Below are 18232 nucleotides of genomic sequence, written 5' to 3' on the forward strand. Positions count from 1 at the left end.
GTTTTATCAGTCCTGTCCTGTTCCTCGATGCTGCCGCTGTGCTAGGTGTTCGTAGCCCTAGCCGCTGCCTCTCTGGGTGGTGTTGGTGGTGTTGTTGTCAGTATCAACCAGAAACGCGTTCCCGATTCCCGATCTGCTGGACAGGCCTCTGTGCGTTGTTGCACGTGCACGCCAAACCCTGAAGTGCTCTGTTACAATACAATATCGATTCCGGCGCCGACGACGCGGAATAACTTTTTTCTGACCAATAAGGTGCTTATTAGTCATAGGTTTGGAAACCCGTGGGGACACGTGGGGTATATAAGGAAGGAAGCTCAACCGAAGAGAAGACAGCCTTAAGAAGCAAAGACTAAAGAGGTCACGTGACGTCTGGGATAGGAAGAAGCCGGCATGCTGGCATGATGGCTTGGAGCATGCCAATAGGCCAGCATACCATTCCACATTGCCTCATTCGGAAGGCCCTCACAAGTATATAGTTACGCTCCCTCCCTTACATAGTTACACTTTCTCCGTAGCCAATTCATGTTATCTACTGAACGATACTGCTCTTAGTAACATTGCTTGCTCATACCTTGTGTTGTCCACTTCCAGTTCATACTAATAAAAGGATCTGTTACTGAGAAACCTAACCCAGTTAGGACGCAGCAGCAGCTCTAATAGTACTGCCGTTGGCTTACTCATGGATTCGAATGGTGAATCTTGGCAACGCTGGAGATAATAAGGTATCTATATAGGCACTATGTTCATGGTCTGCTTTCGAAAGCAAATCAATAGACGACGACGTAAAATGTAAGAATTATTGACGGGAATGTATTCCTTAGCCAAACATGCCAACCAAAACTTATTTTGCCGGGCTGGTTCCGACATTTCGTAGTAGATTGGTAACGCACTTACGCTTCACTCCGCAAGGCCTAAACGATTGGGCAGGAATGACCGCGGCGTGACATTGGGGGTTTCTAGAAGACGGCTCAGAAGGCCAATTTTATGTTGCTACTACCATGGCTTCTTAAGCCTAAAATTGTTCTCGCGGACATCTTCTCGGGCCCTGTAACCATATCCTAACAGTCATTTACCAATTGGGGGGTTGAAGTATCCCTATAATGACTGGAGTTATGATCGACTCCGAAAATGGTGACGGTGTGAGCCGCGGGTTGGATAAAGTGCCGCTCCATATCACGGGGAAGAGTATTTACACAGACCATCAATTCCAGACGATCAACCCCGCCATGGGTGAGGTTATAGCGACAGTGTCAGGAGCTTCTCTGGACGAGGCTAAACTTGCCGTCACTTCGGCTGAGGTATCTTTTCCTGCCTGGTCCGAGACCGAACCTGGGAAGCGGCGAACTATATTCTTGCGAGCAGCTGATATCTTGGAACAACGCGCATTCGAATGCTCCAAGTATATGCGAGATGAAACCGGTGCAGATGTGTCATGGTGCAAATTCAATGTTCAAATTTCAGCGGAGCTGCTGCGGGATATCGCAGGGCGGATTGCTACGATACAGGGCTTTATTCCCGCAACCTCCGCCAAGGATTGTACAGCATTAGTCTACAAAGAGCCCTGGGGCGTTATTCTTGCCATCGCTCCCTGGTAAGAGAGCCGTCCCTATCTAGCATCGATCAACTAATGCTTACTATGTAGGAATGCACCATATATCCTCGGTTTTCGCAGTGTAGCATATGCACTTGCGGCCGGCAACACGTGTGTCCTCAAAGGTTCCGAGATTTCTCCACGCTGTTTCTGGGCGATTGTGTCTATCTTTGAAGAGGCTGGACTTCCGCCGGGTTGCCTCAACGTTATATATCATCGTCCTAAAGATGCTGCCGAAGTCACTCGGGCCCTCATCGAGCATCCAGCGGTGAAGAAGATCAACTTTACCGGCAGCACTACTGTTGGCAGAATAATTGCCGAGATTGCAGGCAAAAATATCAAACCCGTTCTTATGGAGCTTGGAGGCAAAGCAAGCACGATCATACTCGAAGATGCGGACTTGCAGCAAGCCGCACGCGCCTGCGCACGAGGATCGTTCCTCCATGCCGGACAAATTTGCATGTCTTGTGAACGGATTATCGTCCAGTCCTCCGTGACTGACGCATTCGTCGAAGCGCTCATGTTTGCCACTAAGGAGCGTTTTGGCCAAGGAGACGGAATGCAGTTGATGGTGTCTGACAGAGCGGCCGACAGGACAAACCGACTTGTTCAGCAAGCGATATCGGGTGGTGCCAGACCCTTGGCCGGCCATGATACAAATGGCATTCAGGGAGCCAGGATGACACCCGTCGTCCTAAAAGGAGTTACTAAGGAGATGGACCTATACTACACCGAGAGTTTTGGGCCTACTGTGATACTCATTACCGTGGATGATGAAGAGCAAGCCGTGGCCGTTGCTAACGATACTGAATATGGACTGTCGGCCGCAGTGTTTACACGCGACTTACAGAAGGCCCTGAGGTTGGTTAAGAAAATTGATAGCGGGTATGGCGGATTCTCCAAATTCAAGACCACTCCTCACTGACTCATTCGCTTAGGGCTGTCCATATTAATGGTATGACAGTTCACGACGAGCCAACACTTCCCCACGGCGGGGTGAAAAACAGCGGTTTTGGGAGATTTGGAAGCGATCTGGGTCTGGAAGAGTTTCTCAGGACAAAGACAGTGACATTTCAGAATTGAATGTAGTGCTGGGTGGGAACTCGAACTGTTCGACTTTCCAATACCTCAGTACCTTAGGGGCGAAATGGGCTCCTACACTGACAAAGTTAATTACGAATTGCCATATAATGAGCAATATCTTTCCCTAGAGTGGGTTCTTTATACGTATACGTGGCTCTTATTTTAGTGAAGAATCACGGTTGACGTTTTCTACTATCGCACTTGCAAAGAAGTCGAAAGCACATATCGATTCGCACTAGTCTGTCATTGACCAGGGATTGACATAGCTGTGCGGAGACCCTTGAGACCGCCACCCGATTTACTCGTCTCCTGTTGGGGTCCCGGAGAAACATACATACTTCTTATCGATTGGTCGGCGAACTATCGAGAGGACTTCCTCGCCTTGAATTCCCAGGGAAGGGACTGAAAATTGCGAGATGATACTCGTTATGGTGCTCATGGGCACGCTACCTTAAAGTTAACTTCGTCGAGTGCGTGTCTTCCTTGGATGATGCTGACGTATATTACGCTTTCATACAAGAGTGGCATAAATCGGACGCGAAACGTGTGAGAGAGACTCTTTTCTAATGGCCACTAGAGCAGTCTCCAGTATGTGAATTGTATTTCGTTCCTCTGGGCGGCGTCCATCAGACGAATTCCCGTGAATACGAAACTAGGACCGAGAGATGATTCGCTCGGAATCTCCGCGCTCGCCGTCCAGACCTCTCTGGTTCGTGTAGCGTTTCTCCACGAGATGCGGGCTCATTGACTCGTGCTTCTAGCCAGGTACGACTAGTTGAGATTCCTGATTGGTTCGGAACCCGCGGTCAGGGGATGCCTGGAGTCCCCGGACGGAATTGTGGTGGGTATATACCCCAGAGTATTGCTCTTTTGATCCGGTGACAACATTCACCCTTCAGGTACCGCGACCATCGCCTCTCCACTGTCCATACTCTTCGACGACATGACCAACACTCTAGACATGACCGACATCGAGTCCCACGAAGCGGTTGGCACCTACATTGTCAGCCCAGGGACCGACAACAAGGTAAACACCCGCCGAGTCACTCTTTCTCTGCCGATGGTGTCAAGAGCTGAAGCGTAATGCAGAACCTGGCTTCGGCAGCGGATGAGAAAGCCTCAGTAGAACATGTGGCAGTTCTAAAGAAGACGGCAGATGGCAGCACAATTCTCATCCCACAGCCATGTGACGACCCGGAAGACACCTTGAATTGGTCGAACAGAAAGAAATGGAGGGTACTTGCTGTAGTGGCCTATTGTGCGGCCATGCCTGATTCTCAGGCTGGTTTTGGCATACCTTTGGTGGTACCACAGTCGGTTTACTGGGACATTTCCATCCAAGACTCGGGGCGGTCAATGTCTGGCAATGTCTTCGTAAGGAGCCACCTTTCCGAACACCAGTGATCTTTTACTGACAGTGAGCAGATGATCGGCGTCGGCAGTTTGTTGTCCGTTCCATTGGTTCAAAGATACGGCCGCCTTCCAGTGTTGTGGTGGTCCATGTTTCTCTCTTTCTGGATGTCACTTGCCGCCACTCTCGTACCTGACCATATATCCTTTATTGTCGTGCGCTGCTTGCAGACAACTTTCTCTGCAGCGCCCCAAGTGATTGGTCTGTCGTTCATCTACGATATGTATGTTCTGCTGGCCTTGCACTCCATAAGAGGACACCGAATCGGTTGACATTGTCAGGTTCTTTTTCCACCAACACGCCCGTGCTATTGGCATCTGGGCTTGGGCTTTTGTAGAATCTCCTTTTGTGGGACCCTTCATTAGCGGCATTATTGCCCAATATTACAGTTGGCGACACTCCTTCGGCGCTTGCACCGCTTTCACCGGCGTTGCCGCGCTGTTGGTCCTACTTTTTGGGGAAGAGACACTCTACGATCGTCACGACAACGCCCAGGTTCCCCCGACGCCAAGATCTGCTAAGGTCAGACGATTCTACATGCTCACTGGGGTCCGCGGCGCCAAAGTGCGAGGGCGACTCTCCCTCGTGACAAGCACTCGAAGGATCCTCGTTGTGGCGTCCAAGCCATACTTCCTCCCCCTGTTAAGTAAAGGCCCAAGCCGGTGCAGTCTTTCGTGTTTGCATAACTAATCCGTGGCAGTATCCTACGGGTTGAGTTTTATGTGGTCTGTTGGCATCAACACAAGCTTGGTGAGTACTGAGGTATCTCGATATCTCGTGACTGATGAACATACCCAGAACTTGATACTATTTATGCCTATTGATGATGGAGGTTATAGCTTCTCGCAGCTTAATGTTGCACTGCTCTATATTGCTCCCATTGCTGCGACTGCGCTTGGCGAATTATTCGGCCATTACTTCAGTAAATCCAAGACCCTTGACTTCCTCTCCTCCGACTTAGTATGCTAATACCAGCCACAGACGACTGGGTTGCGGACAAATACATCCGCAAGCACGACGGGAAATTTGACCCAGAGGTCCGTCTATGGGCTGCGGGCATTGGTCAACCATTTATGATTGGTGGCCTTACTTTCCTCGGCTTTTGTCTGGAACGCCACCTCTCCTGGGTCGCGATTGCATTCGCCTGGGGTATATATGTTTTCGGCAGTGTCAGTATTACCCCTTTCGTCAGCAAAGATAGGGCTCATGTTAACTGCTGCAGCTGATGACAACCGTTGCCATCACCGCGTATGCTTTGGATATCTTCAAGGAGGAAGCTGCTGAAGCGGCCGCCTTGATCAACTTCTTTCGAACCATCGGGGGCTTTATCGTAAACTACTTCCGTAAGTTTTTCCACCTTGCTTGATATTGGCAATTTTCTGCGGGTTATATGGCTGGAGCTAAGATTTTGTGTAGAGGTACAATGGGCTGCCGCAGCAGGGTCTGATGCCAGTTTCGGGACGCAGGCTGCAATTTGTGCTTTGGCGTGGATCCTCATCGGGCTTGTGCAATGGCAGGGTAGGAACTGGCGCAAAAATTAATCACGACAGTGTCGTGGAGGAGCACATCCGGCAGGAATGCCGTTCCAGTTGGAACTCCCTGAGTTGTGAAAGGCCAGAATCATTGGCGGGCAATAGTGCGCGATGGTTTTTCAACATATAGCATGCCTGCGAGCTGAGAGACGATCCTGTCAGCAGTTCGACTATCATTCAGACAGTACATCACTGACATGGCTGTCCTTACAATAGAGACCGGGCATATCGTTCTTGACCGTATATTCAATAGCTTGTATATCTTTTCATCCGACTACCGGGTCACAATTCGTATTGCATGAATGTGGTTGAAAGCCCTGCACACCTTGACGATGCGATCAACGATCGAGCCATCAATCATCAACAGGCCATAATGATAAGGAAAATGCCACTGGGTGGCCGGACCGAGACGAAGCGTTCAAATCATCATTTGTTAATTTCGAAAGACGTATAGCAATCCTGTCGTGTGCCTTTTTCAATGTCGGAATTAAGATTTCACTCGATGTCCAACACAAGACAGGACCCGTCCCGGGCTTGCAGTCAACAGCGGACCAGCCCCTCCAGCGTTCAATGCCTCCCCATCAGCCACGACTAACTAGTTCGCCCTTGCTATGTGGCTTTCCCCAGTGACTAAAGTATGCTTCCCTGACCGCCTCGGCGCGACCTTCGCTCCTCGGCACGATCGTTGCCAGGAAGTCTTTCGGTTTGGAATTAAAACCTGGTAGCACGCATGGTGACTTAGTCCCGTCGAGAATTTCCGAATGCTGAAACAATGGGAAGAAGACGACGACGGACGAAACAGAGACTTTGGGGACTTACCAGTCGTAAATGCCATGGGATCAGGCTCTTGTATCTGACCGTCCGCAGTCACGGATTTCTTGAAATCGAAAGCCCACAGTAGCCGAGCCGTCAAGATGAATAGGCTGAATTCGCCTATATGCTGGCCTGGACAAGCTCGGCGCCCGAAACCAAAGGCCCAGTGTCCGCGACTCGCGCCGTACTCCACTCCGTCTGTCGCTCGAGCAGTTGGGAATGACGGATCCATGAAGCGTCTCGGATTGAACCGGTCCGGCTCGGGATACATTTCAGGATCCATGTGAATTGCCCTACATAGAGGGATAGTCACGTCAGCTTCCTATTCTGGAGCGGGCTTACCGGGGGACCCTCACCAGTGGTTTCCAACTATGGCAGTGTTGGCCGGGATAAAGTAGTCGCCGTACTGGTCGTCCTTTACGGACATGTGAAAAATGCCTTGGGTGACAATCGGACGCCATCTGAGGGCCTCTTTCGACACAGCCTTGATGTACCGAAGATTCCGTTCATCTTTAAACTGCGGCAGACGGTCTCCACAAACCTCATCCAATTCCTTCTGTGCCTCGACTTGAACTTCGGGGAATAGAAGGAGGGCCATGGTTAGGATTTCCAGAGCACCGGACGTTGTGCCGCTGCCAGCCTCGAACATGGTGCCACAGGCATAGGATCCTTCCTCGTCGGTCAAATCCTTTTTCTCCCCCTTGTCGAGAAATTCCTTGGCAAAGCAGTCACCAACGGGTGATCCACGGTTCAGCTTCTTCTCCATTTCTCGCAAGAGGTTCATGAAAAGGCCATACTCGAATTCATGAGCAGCCTGGCCCAGGCGCTTGAATGGTGCCAGAAATGCTGGCAAGAATTTCAATGCAGGAATAGAATCCACAAGGAATGCTCCTGGTTTTGCAGTGCTATGTTTGCCAAACGATTCAGCAATCAGAATGCACAATGATCCTGTGTTCCTCGAGCCTTAGATTGGCGAGTAGACTTACTGTTCAAGGGTGTCGTTGACCTGAACAATCATCTTGACGTATTCTTCCTTGCCCGTCACAACTGGCTTGTCGTAAGTGAGACCCATGATCAGGCCGCTCGCGTAGCGATAGTAATGACGGGCGAAGTCTTGAGGCTCTTGCAACAGATCGAATAACAGTTTCCGTGATTCGCGATCTTGACGTGGTTGATAGCTCAACGCTTTTGCCGGCATTGTCATTTGGTGGATGAATTTCCGGACTCGTCTCCAACGGTCTTTGAAAGAAATCATGGTCAACAAAAGTGACTTCAAGGATGGCAGGTGAGGAACTGACCTCCGTAGGGCATCAGCAGGGGCCGAAGATTGCCGGATAGCACTTCGCATGCCATGTAAGTCTGCGGCCGTGAAGAATAACTACGGCTGTTAGACGAGGAGCTCTCCAGTTGCCCCGTCATTGGTTCACTTGCTTTTGGCCGCGTCGCTCCAAGAGTTCCCTGGCTGTCTCGTCGTTCGACAACACAATCAGGCTTTCCCTGCCCAGCTTCACTTCCATGATTGGCCCATATATGTCCGACCATTCTTTGAATTTGCGCCAGGGATAGTCATGGGGGATCTGGTGTAGATTCCCGAGGAGAGGTAAACCAGGCGGGCCAGGAATAGGCTTGCAACCTGGCGGCAGTTTCTGGTGTCTTCGGGCTGCTACTGCGTTGAAGACCAGGACCACCAAAAGGCCACCAGCAGCGAGAAGCAGCAACAGCATGGTTTGTTCGCGAGCTAAAAGCTGAATTATTGGTACTGACGCACCCACGGAAAGTCATCATCTGCCCCTGACGGCAAGCAGCCCGGCGCAATATATGACTCGGCGCAAGCACCCTGTTCGATTGGACCGCGGAGCTCCCGGCGTGCGCTACCGGGGCTCGCTGACCCTGACCCGTCGACCTGGAGACGATGGACATTTGGCCCCGGAGAGAACACGGTCGCAAAGCCGAAGACGGGGTCATTCGTGCGCAGTTCTGCGAAACCGGGCAAGATACACCCCGATGCAGACCATGCTGCAGATGACATCCAGGCCCCCTCGAGTCCTTTGGAGTGGTTGGGTATTTTCCCAATCTACGAGGCGTCGGGCTTCTGGACTGACCCTGCAGGACGCTCTCCATGGGGACGACCCCGCATCCATGGTTGGCTAGGGGGACAAGGGGACAAGGGCGGATGGACTAATTGCACCCGCCACTACAACTCTGAGCTTTCTTACTCAGAAATCCAACGCCTCTCCAGGCGACTCCCGCAAAGCTCGCGACAGAAACATGACTGGTCTCGATGAAGGCAACAGTATTGAGCCCGTCTCAAAACGCCCTAAAATCCAGCTGACAGCGCTCCCTGGTCGCCTGGACCGTGGGTTGCCAAAGTCGATTCGGAAGAAAACCGTCGAGGCTTGTCAAAAATGTCGAGAGAAACGTATCAAGGTCCGTTTGCCATCGAATGAAGCGAATAACATCCGCGCGCGAGATGAGAAGTAACAGCAAGCAGTGCAACGGAAAGTGGCCTTGCGAAAGTTGCTGCCGGAAGGGCTACGAGTGCAGTCTGAAATCCACGCCGCATGATGACCATATCCAGCTGACCGAGTGAGCTCGTGTCTTGCTTTATGTTTTGCGCGAGACTAAGCCTTTGTCAGTTTCATGAATCAAATCCTGACGCGGCTATGTCGGGTCGAAGAGATCGTACAAAGCCAACAGGAAGATTTGGGAAGAAATGAAGGTAGGAGACACAGCTACAACACGAACATCCGGCGGCACTGAAATTCCCTATAGGGCATCAGACACTTGTCCCAGACGGGCCCAAAATCTCCTCCGTCACAGAGTTGAATCGACAAACGGGCTGTTTCGAGTACTATGGTATCTGCCCATGCTTATTCCCGTCCAATTGGACAATGTCCTAACGACGCCCGTAGGTGAAACCTCCAACTTTGTCATAGCCAACTCCCTGGCCAGGAGATTGCAACATGGTGTGAACGACGTCGCTCCATCGTCTCGCGATCAGGATGACGGGCAAGCGCGTGTGAAAGATTGGAGTGCCGGAGCCGACGAGCTCGGCTTGCAAACCATGGTGGACTCGTACGACTTTGTCGTGCCTCACAACACAGCCATCCGGCGATATCGCACGCTCCAGAAGGATGTCGCGGATCGGCATTTGGACAACTTCTTCGCCACGATCCATATCTACTTCCCGATATTTGACATTCCCAGATTTCGTGCCAAGTACTCTCGCCTCAGAGAACTCTTCGGCTCAAATCTATTATTCGCTTCGCAGGGAGAGAACGAGGTTCGGCAACAATCGTTATGCCTACTATACGCAGTTCTTGCTTTGGGTGCATTGTATGCCGACGATGATGACAGCTCAACCTGGGCTTCGTGGTATTTCTCCGAGGCGCAAGAGTTGCTTGGACGCTTGTTCGATGCGGTCAGTTTAGAATTGGTGCAAGCAGGAATGTTCATGGTAAGACCTTCCTTTGACAGTTCTTCCGACCTGAATTGACCGGAATTGACCTTCAGCCAGGGAGCTTACGCACAGCACGCTCTCAAACCAAATCGTGCGTACAATGCTCTGACTCTGTGGTTGGATGTCTAACTGACATTGCAGTGGCTTACACCCTGGCGGGGACCGCGACTCGAATGGCATTTTCAATCGGCCTAAATGTTGATTCCAACCTCACCTCACATGACTGGGACGCTGATGAAGGGCGGCGCACGTGGTGGATGATCTATATCCAAGAGGTGGAGTTGAGCTTGGACTCGGGCCGGCCAATGTCCATCAGCAAAAGTGACATTAGAGTCGACCTTCCGGAGGAGGGCGACACAACCGGCACGACTGTAACGCTTCCACCTTTCTCTTCCGTGGCAAGCAAACTAACGTGCTGCTGTCAGTCAGGGTCAGACCAGCCACAGCAACCGATGGCTGGGTTCATCAAAGCCCTTTCGGGAGTCGCTCGAATCACCCGTGATATTTTGAAGATTGTGAGTAGTTAATGGCTGTGATGGCCGATGTGATCAAGTATTGACCACTCCCGGTGGATCGCAGGTTGCGAGATCTGGCAGCGCTATTGGAGCAAAGAGGTCGACCACCATCCAAATCCCATCACTCAATAATCGGTTGAACCAGTGGCGGCAATCGCTCCCGGCCCTGCTCCTGTTCGAAGAAGATCTTCGTCGAGAGCCGGATCCTGCCAACAGCTGGATCTCTCGCCAGCGGAGCAGTCTTCTAGTCCGTGAGTGACAATGCCTCGGCAGGGGTGTGCCATTTTTTCGAAAGATATCTGACGATATATCAGATTACAATCTCGCTCTTATCGTCCTGCACCGGATTTCCTTCACGGCAGCTGACCTCTCGGCAGCTAGTCAGCTGGTCAAGAGCTCTCGGTCCACTTGTGTACGAGCTGCCCGTGTTATCATCCTGCATGTGCATGGCTTATTTGAGGCCGCGCCTTGCATAAGGCGCTGGAGATATTACTGCTATTATTGCCTACAGGCCACGTTGGTACTTTTGACGGAAGTCATCGAGGAGCCGGCAGCTGAGGAAACCAAGGAAATAGTCGCAGTCTGCCAGCTGAGCATCAGCGTCTTTAAGCAGATTGATCTCAAAGCTGCTAAGAGGTGCGCCGAGATAGTGGCCCAAATAATTGCACGTTGGAGAAGGCGACAAGATGTTGGAAAGGCCAGTTCGGAAAATTTGTGGTACACTGAAAGTTCACAGCAAACAGCCACACAGCCACTACCGACAGTAGAGAAGGCGGTCCCCATTCAGATGTCTAAGGAACAGGTCCTAGCCCTTCCCACAAATCTCACTGGGGCAATTCAGCGAGAACCAGCACAGCTTCCAGCTGGAGCCTCTCGACAGGGCGTCTCAGGAGACTCTTTCGATGCACCGGCGGGAGCAACGCGTCTAGAGCCCATGTCAGAGAGTCATGATTCGGACTTCCCAATCAATGATGACCTATGGACCTATTTCGCGGACCCAGAAATGCATTCACGCTCGTTCGAGAGTTGGATGGACATCTTGATTGCGGAAGAAGCACCACCCTGAACTCGAAGATGCCTCGAGGCCTTGCCGACGTTTCAAAGGCGACTTGTGCGATCAGAACCAGCGAGAACATCTGTCTGGAGGACGGCGATGAGGAGCCACCTACGCGATAGATTGATCGTTCTGGAGGAAGGATTTCAAGGCCCTCTCGGCCTGGTTGCCCACAGCGTCAGTTTGAGTATCAGATCGCTGTGTGGTAGATGAGGCTCACCTCCTCAATGGCATCGTATGAGTAGACCCAAGCCTGGGACTGCGGATCCAGCCTGAGAAAGTTAACAAGGCTTGGATTTACAAGATGGTAGTGTTGTTTTACCAATAAAAGGGATAACCTGGCAGTGGTGTGTCGAGCTGTTCTAGCAGTATCTTGTCGCGCTGTTGCTGTTCCAGGCCGTCTCGAAGATGGTTGACATCTCTCTATAGATTCTGTTCAGCACCGCTGCTGCGGTGGAGCCCGTCTACGATTACCTGTCTGAGGCTCCCTTTCACCATTTCCCAAGAGCGCGGCTTCCGCAGGTGCTGGTAGATGCGGAGGAGGGCTGGAAGATCCGATTTGTCACGTGCTTTTGCAATGAGGGTGCCTAGAACGGCGGCGTCCTCCACGGCCGAGTTGGCTCCTTGCGCCATATAAGGCAACATTGGATGACTGTGGCTCGGTCAGATTCTCTCTCGGATGCAGCAGTGCAAGACCAACCAAGCGTCACCTAGAAAGGCAATTGTTCCAGTCTCATTGCACCACGAATCCATTTCCGTGTCTGCAACATGCAGTCAGCCGAACGGTCCCGATGGTTCGGGCACCAAAATGAAGCAAGGCTCACTGTTCATCAAACGCCACTTTTGAACTTGGGGAACAAGTGCTAAGAGGCGTTGCAGACTGCCCGGGAAGACCATCAGCGGCTGAACTGTGGCATGGGGACTGTTCCGGCCAGGTACTCACAGTGGATCCCAGTCCCGAAAAAGTTCCCTCATCTGACCAATATCGCCCGGGGCTTTGGCTACATTCTCGGGAAGATCGTCGGGAACGAGGAGCACGATGTTGATCATCGTGTTGTTGCGCAGCGGATAGTAAATCGCATGACAGTCGGGCCCGACCCAAAGGTGCACCCGAGGTTTCGAGACGAACTCTCTCAGAACTTCGTCCTCGATTATGTTGGTGTGCAAGACAATGCGGTAAGCCAGATCACCAGTCGGCAGCGGGGAGTCGTTGTTCCTGAGGAATTGAGTGCGGGCTCTGGACCATAGGCCTATGATTCATTAGCAACCCGACCACATATTCCGCCCTGTGTCACGTGTGCCGTGGGACTCAACTCACCATCGGCCGCAATGATCAAATCTCCCGAAACTTCGTCGCCGTTGGAGAGTGATACCTTTGAACCCTCGAAATCGTACTCTGTCACTGTGGCGCCAAACCTGAACCTGACCCCGAGCTCTTGAGCACGTTCAAACATGGCCAGCTGCAGGTCCGCACGGTGCATGTCCCAGAATGGCGATCCATACTTGCAGACCATCTCCTTCCCGAAGCCGTTGCGTCTACCCAGCACTTTGTCTCCCTTGTAGGGTAGAATGGTGAGAATTTCCGGACTTGCTGCAACCTTTTCAAGTCGGTCTCCTAATCCCCAACGGAGCAGCAGTCGGGTCGCGTTCGGCGTGAGTTGAAGGCCTGCTCCTATCTGATGAGGAATTCATTGTGTCAATCGCTGGCGGTGAGATCTCCCTGATTGTCCATGTGGTCGACTTACTTCTGCCAGTTGTGGTGCGGACTCGAGCACAAGGACGTTGTGTAGAGGCGCGGCACTTTTGAGGGCCAGGGCCGCGCCAAGTCCACCAAGTCCCGCCCCAACTATAACGATATTCATCTCCACGATCTATGCGTCCAGGAATGATAGTGGTGAGTAGTGCATGAACCTCTGCAGGCCAACGTACAGCTCGCGACACTGAATATGAAGTCCCATTTACTGCTTTGTCGGAAGCGACCCTTTCGCGGAGTTCCCGGACGCTGTCCACGTGGAGATGGTAGTTGTAAAGGTCTCTTGGGGCTAGCGGATTAGAGCCCCGGAATTGGCTCCCCGATGTCGTGTCCCGCGGAAGACACGCCATTTCGCAAGTCGTGGCTGGATTCTCCGCAAGCCAATCGCCTTGCTCGTTCGCCGTTCACGATGTCTTTCGACTATGAACAGCGGGTTTTCCGCATTGAGGCTCATGGCATCCCAGCACAAAATGATGGATCATCTGGGTATGGAGGACGGACAAACCGAGCGAACAGAGCCATATTGCATTCCAAGTCCGCCAGCAGCCGTCATGGTAACAGCTACTGCGCTCATTGTCGAACATACAGCTCGTCCTTTCGTCGTTGACACCGTGGAACTTGAGCCCTTGCGCGCACTGGAAGTTCTCGTAGAGCTCAAAGCTACTGGTGTCTGCCACACTGACGTCGCTGTGCAGCATGGAAAACTCCCCGGCGCGTTCCCGGTAGTGCTGGGTCACGAAGGTACGGGAAAGAACTACGCTCGAACAGTGTATGATGCCGTTGAGCTGACGACCCTTGTAGGCGCAGGTATCGTCCGTGCAGCGGGACCCGGCGTTCGAGATGTTGCAGTGGGAGACCATGTTCTTCTGTCGTACTCGTATTGCAGAGAGTGCCGCAGTTGCCTGAAAGAGCGCCCGTATCAATGTACTCAGATGTTCGAGCGGAACTTTGTCACGGAAGATCCTTGTCGATCACAATCAATGATGTGGCACGATACTCCCACCTATGCATCTTTCTTCGGGCAGTCCTCTTTCTCCAATCCGGCCATTGTCCACGAGGCGTGCTGTGTGCGAATCGACAAGAAGTACCCTCTGGAAATCTTGGCGCCACTTGGGTGCGGTGTCCAGACGGGCGCCGGCTCGATTTTCAATGTGGTGAAACCGATTGAGAACGAAATCCGCTCACTGGTTGTTTTTGGCGTCGGAGGAGTAGGAAGTGCTGCGATCATGGCAGCTCATGCCTTGCATATCGACCACCCGGAGCTTCTCACCACGATCATTGCAGTCGACAGAAAACCGGATAGACTGGTACTGGCCAAGGAACTAGGTGCAACCAACGTCATAAACCCTTTAAAGGTCGACAACATGGTAGCAGAAATACGCCGTATCACAGGCGGAGGAGGCACTGATGCTGCAGTCGATTGTACTGGGGCTGTACCTGTCATCAATGACATGGTCGGCGCTCTGGGAGCAGGCGGTGTTGCAGTGTCGGTAGGAGCCCCGTCAGCAGCAGCCGAGATGTCCATTGAAGTGTTTCCGTTCATCAATGGCTGCAAAAAGTATCAAGCTTCGAACCAAGGCAATAGTTTATCGAGGAAGGTGAGCATCCCTTCCGATCTTTGCACGTGGCGGTCGTTAAGCACAGTCGACATTCTAGTTCCTGCCTTTCTTAGCCGATCTTTATATGCAAAATCGACTTCCCATCGACCGACTGCAAAAGCAATACAGACCGTCTGAAATCAACAAGGCCGTCCAGGACATGCTGGAGGGCACCACTATAAAGCCTGTCATCATTTGGGAAAGCTGCTGATGCATACTCCTGGATCGCTTGGAAAAGGCCAAAATGGTCAGTCTGTGGTTCTATCAATATTGTCTGAGTGGTATGCCTCTACTATCAAGTATGGAGCCGTTTCGGTCTTAAGTAGCGACATGATATGGGCTCGTATAGCTATGCGCCATAGTTGTATCTCTCTAGTACTTCCATCTATCAAAGAAACCCGATCCTAAGGCCCTGGAATCATCCAATGCATCTTTCTCCTCAGTCGCCGCGACCGTGAGGAATTAACTAAAAATTAGATACCCCCCTCAGTGTGTAGAACTAGGCTTCTCTCTGGGTTCAACCCATCACAGGCGTTCACTATCGGTCGAAAGCCTGCTACTACAAATCCGAGTATACCAAGCTACTTCCCTTATGGTCGCTTCTCTGTCTCTCTTTCGTCGGTACCCTTCGCTCTCGCTTCAACTATCTACTCTCGTGCGTATGTTTTGGGTTTATGATGATGGAAGCTGTAGTGGTTAAGGCCATTAGCATAAAACGACCTTCGGGGTAGTGGCCAAAAGCTGAGATAGTATGTCAAGACATTCGCTGAAGCATCATAAGTGAGCTTCAATGTTATCTCACGGACACTCAAACCGATATTCTGGACAATGGCGGAAGACCCGACCGAATACTTGCCGGCCTACTGTTATCTTTCGGACGTGCAGGATTTCTCCAATATCTACAGGACTGGACTGGCCCTGCGATGACGGTCGTTGTCTGCATCAGGTTAAGTCACTTGCTCGAGTATCGATTTGTTGAATAGTTAAGCGCACGTTGTGAAAAGCTGAAAGAGAAGGGGGAAGGGCGACCGTGTTCAGAGCTTATGAAAGGATCGTAGCTCGCCAAAACAGCGAGGGGGTTCTTTGACAATATATCTGCTGGCCTTCTCTCCTCGAGCGGGAGAATCGCGCTGTGCCGGCTTTAAAATCGCGGACTCGGCGACGCTGCTTTCGAAAAGACCCGTATTTTCATCGGACAGGCTCAGAGCCCTGGTGGGCGCCATGACAGCAGACTTGAAGCTTGAAGGGGCCAATTACCGCCGTTATTGCGAATCCCCACCAAGGTGACCAAGGTCGGTATTACACAGCCCGCGCCGAGATGTTAGACACTTTGGCCCCCACGCTGGTGAGGCAGGGGTGAGCACAGGGCGGCATCGCCCTTGGCCCGATCCGGGGTGAGGCGCGAGCAGGTTTTACTCTCCTTGGCTTTCCTTCCACCCAACATCCACCTCCCTTCCACTTTATCACCATGTCTTAAATGGCCCAAGACCAGCAGCAGCCCCAGTAATAGTCCGATCAAAATTTGGCTCTAGATCACAGCCGTCGCGGAGAAAGAGCCAGCAGGTCCGAATCTCGCTGATGCATGAATCAACTTCGTTTGGGCCAGTGCCTGGGCACGGTCTCGTCAGCGTCCTTCAGGCGAAGCCATAATGAGAGCCTGGTTCACAGCCTCGGTCATCGCAGGAACGTCACTTTTGCGTGGGCGAGGACGGAGCCAGAATCTCCACGGGATGCCATTGCACGAGACGGTGACAGTGAAGGAGGAAGAGGATTGCCTCCGTACATTGCCCATCAGGCGGGCGTGAATTGCCTTGCCATCGACAGCAACGAGGGCCGGTATCTCTTTTCAGGAGGGGCGGATTCTTCCATCCGGCTGTGGGACCTCGAGGAACACGAATCTTCATCGTCTCCGTCAGCCTCGCCGAGGTCAATACTAACGAAATACACTCCGAAAGCAACACTGTCGAAAACCACTGCCAATGCCCACACTCACGCTCTCACCTCGATCTCAATCTACCCCTTCGACCCTACTCCCACCACCCTCCTCACAACCTCCTATGACAAAACCCTCAAAGTCACGTCGATAACCCCTTCCGCTCTTACGCCCATCCACACCTTCTCCCTCGACTTTCTCCCCTACACCCACTGTCTCTCCCCGCTGCCGGATTCGTCGCCCTTGATCGCCGTCGGAACAGCCCACCCGGCCATCCGGCTTCTCGATCTCCGCTCTGGCCTCTCCACGCACTCCCTGGCTGGCCCTAACGGTGCCGTATACAGTGTATGCTGGTCCCCGAAGCAGTCACACACCCTCGCCTCCGGTTCTACCGATGGCCGCGTGCTCTTCTACGACATCCGCCGAGCCAATGCCGCCTTTGCGTCCTTGGATGTCGACGACGTGATCGGCGTCATCGGTATATCGCCCACCACTGGCGCATTAGCTCGTCGCGAGCTGCTAGATTTCAACGCTGTCGCGCACAACGGCCCCGTGACGAGTGTGCAGTGGTCTCCGATGGGCGACAAGATCATTACCACGGGCCACGACCAGCGCATTCGTGTCTGGGACGCCGCTTCGGGTCGCAATGATCTAGTGCACTACGGTCCGAGGATCAGGAACGAAAGGCAAGGCGAGTTGAAGCCTTTGCTCTCGCCGAAGGGTTATCACGGCGTTGGGAAGGAGATGCTCTGGTGGCCCAACGATGACGGAAGGGGCATGGTGTTCCAGCACCACCTGCGAGAGGGCAACTTGGTCAGGACCCTCAAAACAGAAGGCATCAGGATTTCAGATGCGCAACGCGCGAGCGCGAAAAAAAGGGCCAGCGGCCGAAAAGCTGGCCCGGCGGGCGGCGCCGGCGCCATGAGCAACAATGTCGCCAGATTGACGAGCGGAGGAAGAATCAACGCCATGGTATGGCGGATCAATGCGCCCGTGGGCGAAGGCGTGGAGATGTACACGGCGCACGGGGACGGGAGGATCTGTGCATGGATGCCTTCCCAGACATCATACTACGAGGACGACCAGGATGATGCGCGGGAACGATCTGGGGCCACCGAGCCAGGTATCGGTAATGACGGCAACGATGACGATGACGCCCCCCCTGCCCCGCTGCTGGACGAGGCCGAGCAAAAGAAGAAACGCAAGAGAGATCTCGTCGAGGATTTGATCTCGGGCTTGACGAAGAAGCCCATCATCTTTTCCTAGGTAAACTTTGAAGGAGCCAACAAAAACAAAACGGAGCCCGCGCAAGAATCAATCCGACAGCTAACAAAGTGCCTGCCATTCGTTGGCTGGCCGGCTGCACTATATACAAACTAACCGAGTTTTGGTTCTCTGGAGGAGCCTGGGTTGGCTGTGTGGCATGGCAGGCAGTCTGGTTCCGCCAGATCCATGTTCGGAAAAATCCAAGGCTACACATACATAGGTC

The 18232-nt window shown here is 52.5% G+C and overlaps 7 protein-coding genes across 7 annotated transcripts; 5 read left to right on the forward strand and 2 right to left on the reverse strand.

The window, feature by feature from the left end:
- Positions 1-1100: 1100 nt before the first annotated feature.
- On the forward strand, positions 1101-2674 carry A1O5_00343 (NAD-dependent aldehyde dehydrogenase; the record flags this gene model as incomplete). The annotated part of the gene is made up of 3 exons (XM_007740963.1): positions 1101-1591; positions 1643-2476; positions 2530-2674. The coding sequence occupies 3 exons, from the start codon at positions 1101-1103 to the stop codon at positions 2672-2674; spliced, it is 1470 nt and encodes a 489-aa protein (XP_007739153.1).
- A 943-nt stretch (positions 2675-3617) lies between these two features.
- A1O5_00344 (uncharacterized protein) lies at positions 3618-5626 on the forward strand (the record flags this gene model as incomplete). The annotated part of the gene is made up of 9 exons (XM_007740964.1): positions 3618-3701; positions 3764-4048; positions 4100-4308; positions 4367-4731; positions 4786-4835; positions 4884-5007; positions 5067-5254; positions 5308-5428; positions 5502-5626. The coding sequence occupies 9 exons, from the start codon at positions 3618-3620 to the stop codon at positions 5624-5626; spliced, it is 1551 nt and encodes a 516-aa protein (XP_007739154.1).
- A 572-nt stretch (positions 5627-6198) lies between these two features.
- Positions 6199-7685, reverse strand: A1O5_00345 (uncharacterized protein; the record flags this gene model as incomplete). The annotated part of the gene is made up of 4 exons (XM_007740965.1): positions 6199-6335; positions 6437-6723; positions 6787-7335; positions 7417-7685. The coding sequence occupies 4 exons, from the start codon at positions 7683-7685 to the stop codon at positions 6199-6201; spliced, it is 1242 nt and encodes a 413-aa protein (XP_007739155.1).
- Positions 7686-9296: 1611 nt separating this feature from the next.
- Positions 9297-11471, forward strand: A1O5_00346 (uncharacterized protein; the record flags this gene model as incomplete). The annotated part of the gene is made up of 6 exons (XM_007740966.1): positions 9297-9887; positions 9948-9981; positions 10032-10261; positions 10316-10405; positions 10470-10656; positions 10720-11471. The coding sequence occupies 6 exons, from the start codon at positions 9297-9299 to the stop codon at positions 11469-11471; spliced, it is 1884 nt and encodes a 627-aa protein (XP_007739156.1).
- A 306-nt stretch (positions 11472-11777) lies between these two features.
- A1O5_00347 (uncharacterized protein) lies at positions 11778-13321 on the reverse strand (the record flags this gene model as incomplete). The annotated part of the gene is made up of 7 exons (XM_007740967.1): positions 11778-11882; positions 11934-12111; positions 12160-12220; positions 12284-12339; positions 12403-12709; positions 12778-13135; positions 13205-13321. 7 exons carry the CDS (start codon positions 13319-13321, stop codon positions 11778-11780), a joined length of 1182 nt encoding a protein of 393 aa, XP_007739157.1.
- A 442-nt stretch (positions 13322-13763) lies between these two features.
- A1O5_00348 (uncharacterized protein) lies at positions 13764-15021 on the forward strand (the record flags this gene model as incomplete). The annotated part of the gene is made up of 3 exons (XM_007740968.1): positions 13764-13953; positions 14014-14810; positions 14869-15021. 3 exons carry the CDS (start codon positions 13764-13766, stop codon positions 15019-15021), a joined length of 1140 nt encoding a protein of 379 aa, XP_007739158.1.
- Positions 15022-16392: 1371 nt separating this feature from the next.
- On the forward strand, positions 16393-18009 carry A1O5_00349 (uncharacterized protein; the record flags this gene model as incomplete). Its single annotated transcript, XM_007740969.1, has 1 exon — positions 16393-18009. The coding sequence occupies one exon, from the start codon at positions 16393-16395 to the stop codon at positions 18007-18009; it is 1617 nt and encodes a 538-aa protein (XP_007739159.1).
- Positions 18010-18232: the final 223 nt, after the last annotated feature.

Source organism: Cladophialophora psammophila (genome assembly GCF_000585535.1).
Source record: "Cladophialophora psammophila CBS 110553 chromosome Unknown aczJe-supercont1.1, whole genome shotgun sequence".
Lineage (NCBI taxonomy): Eukaryota > Fungi > Ascomycota > Eurotiomycetes > Chaetothyriales > Herpotrichiellaceae > Cladophialophora > Cladophialophora psammophila.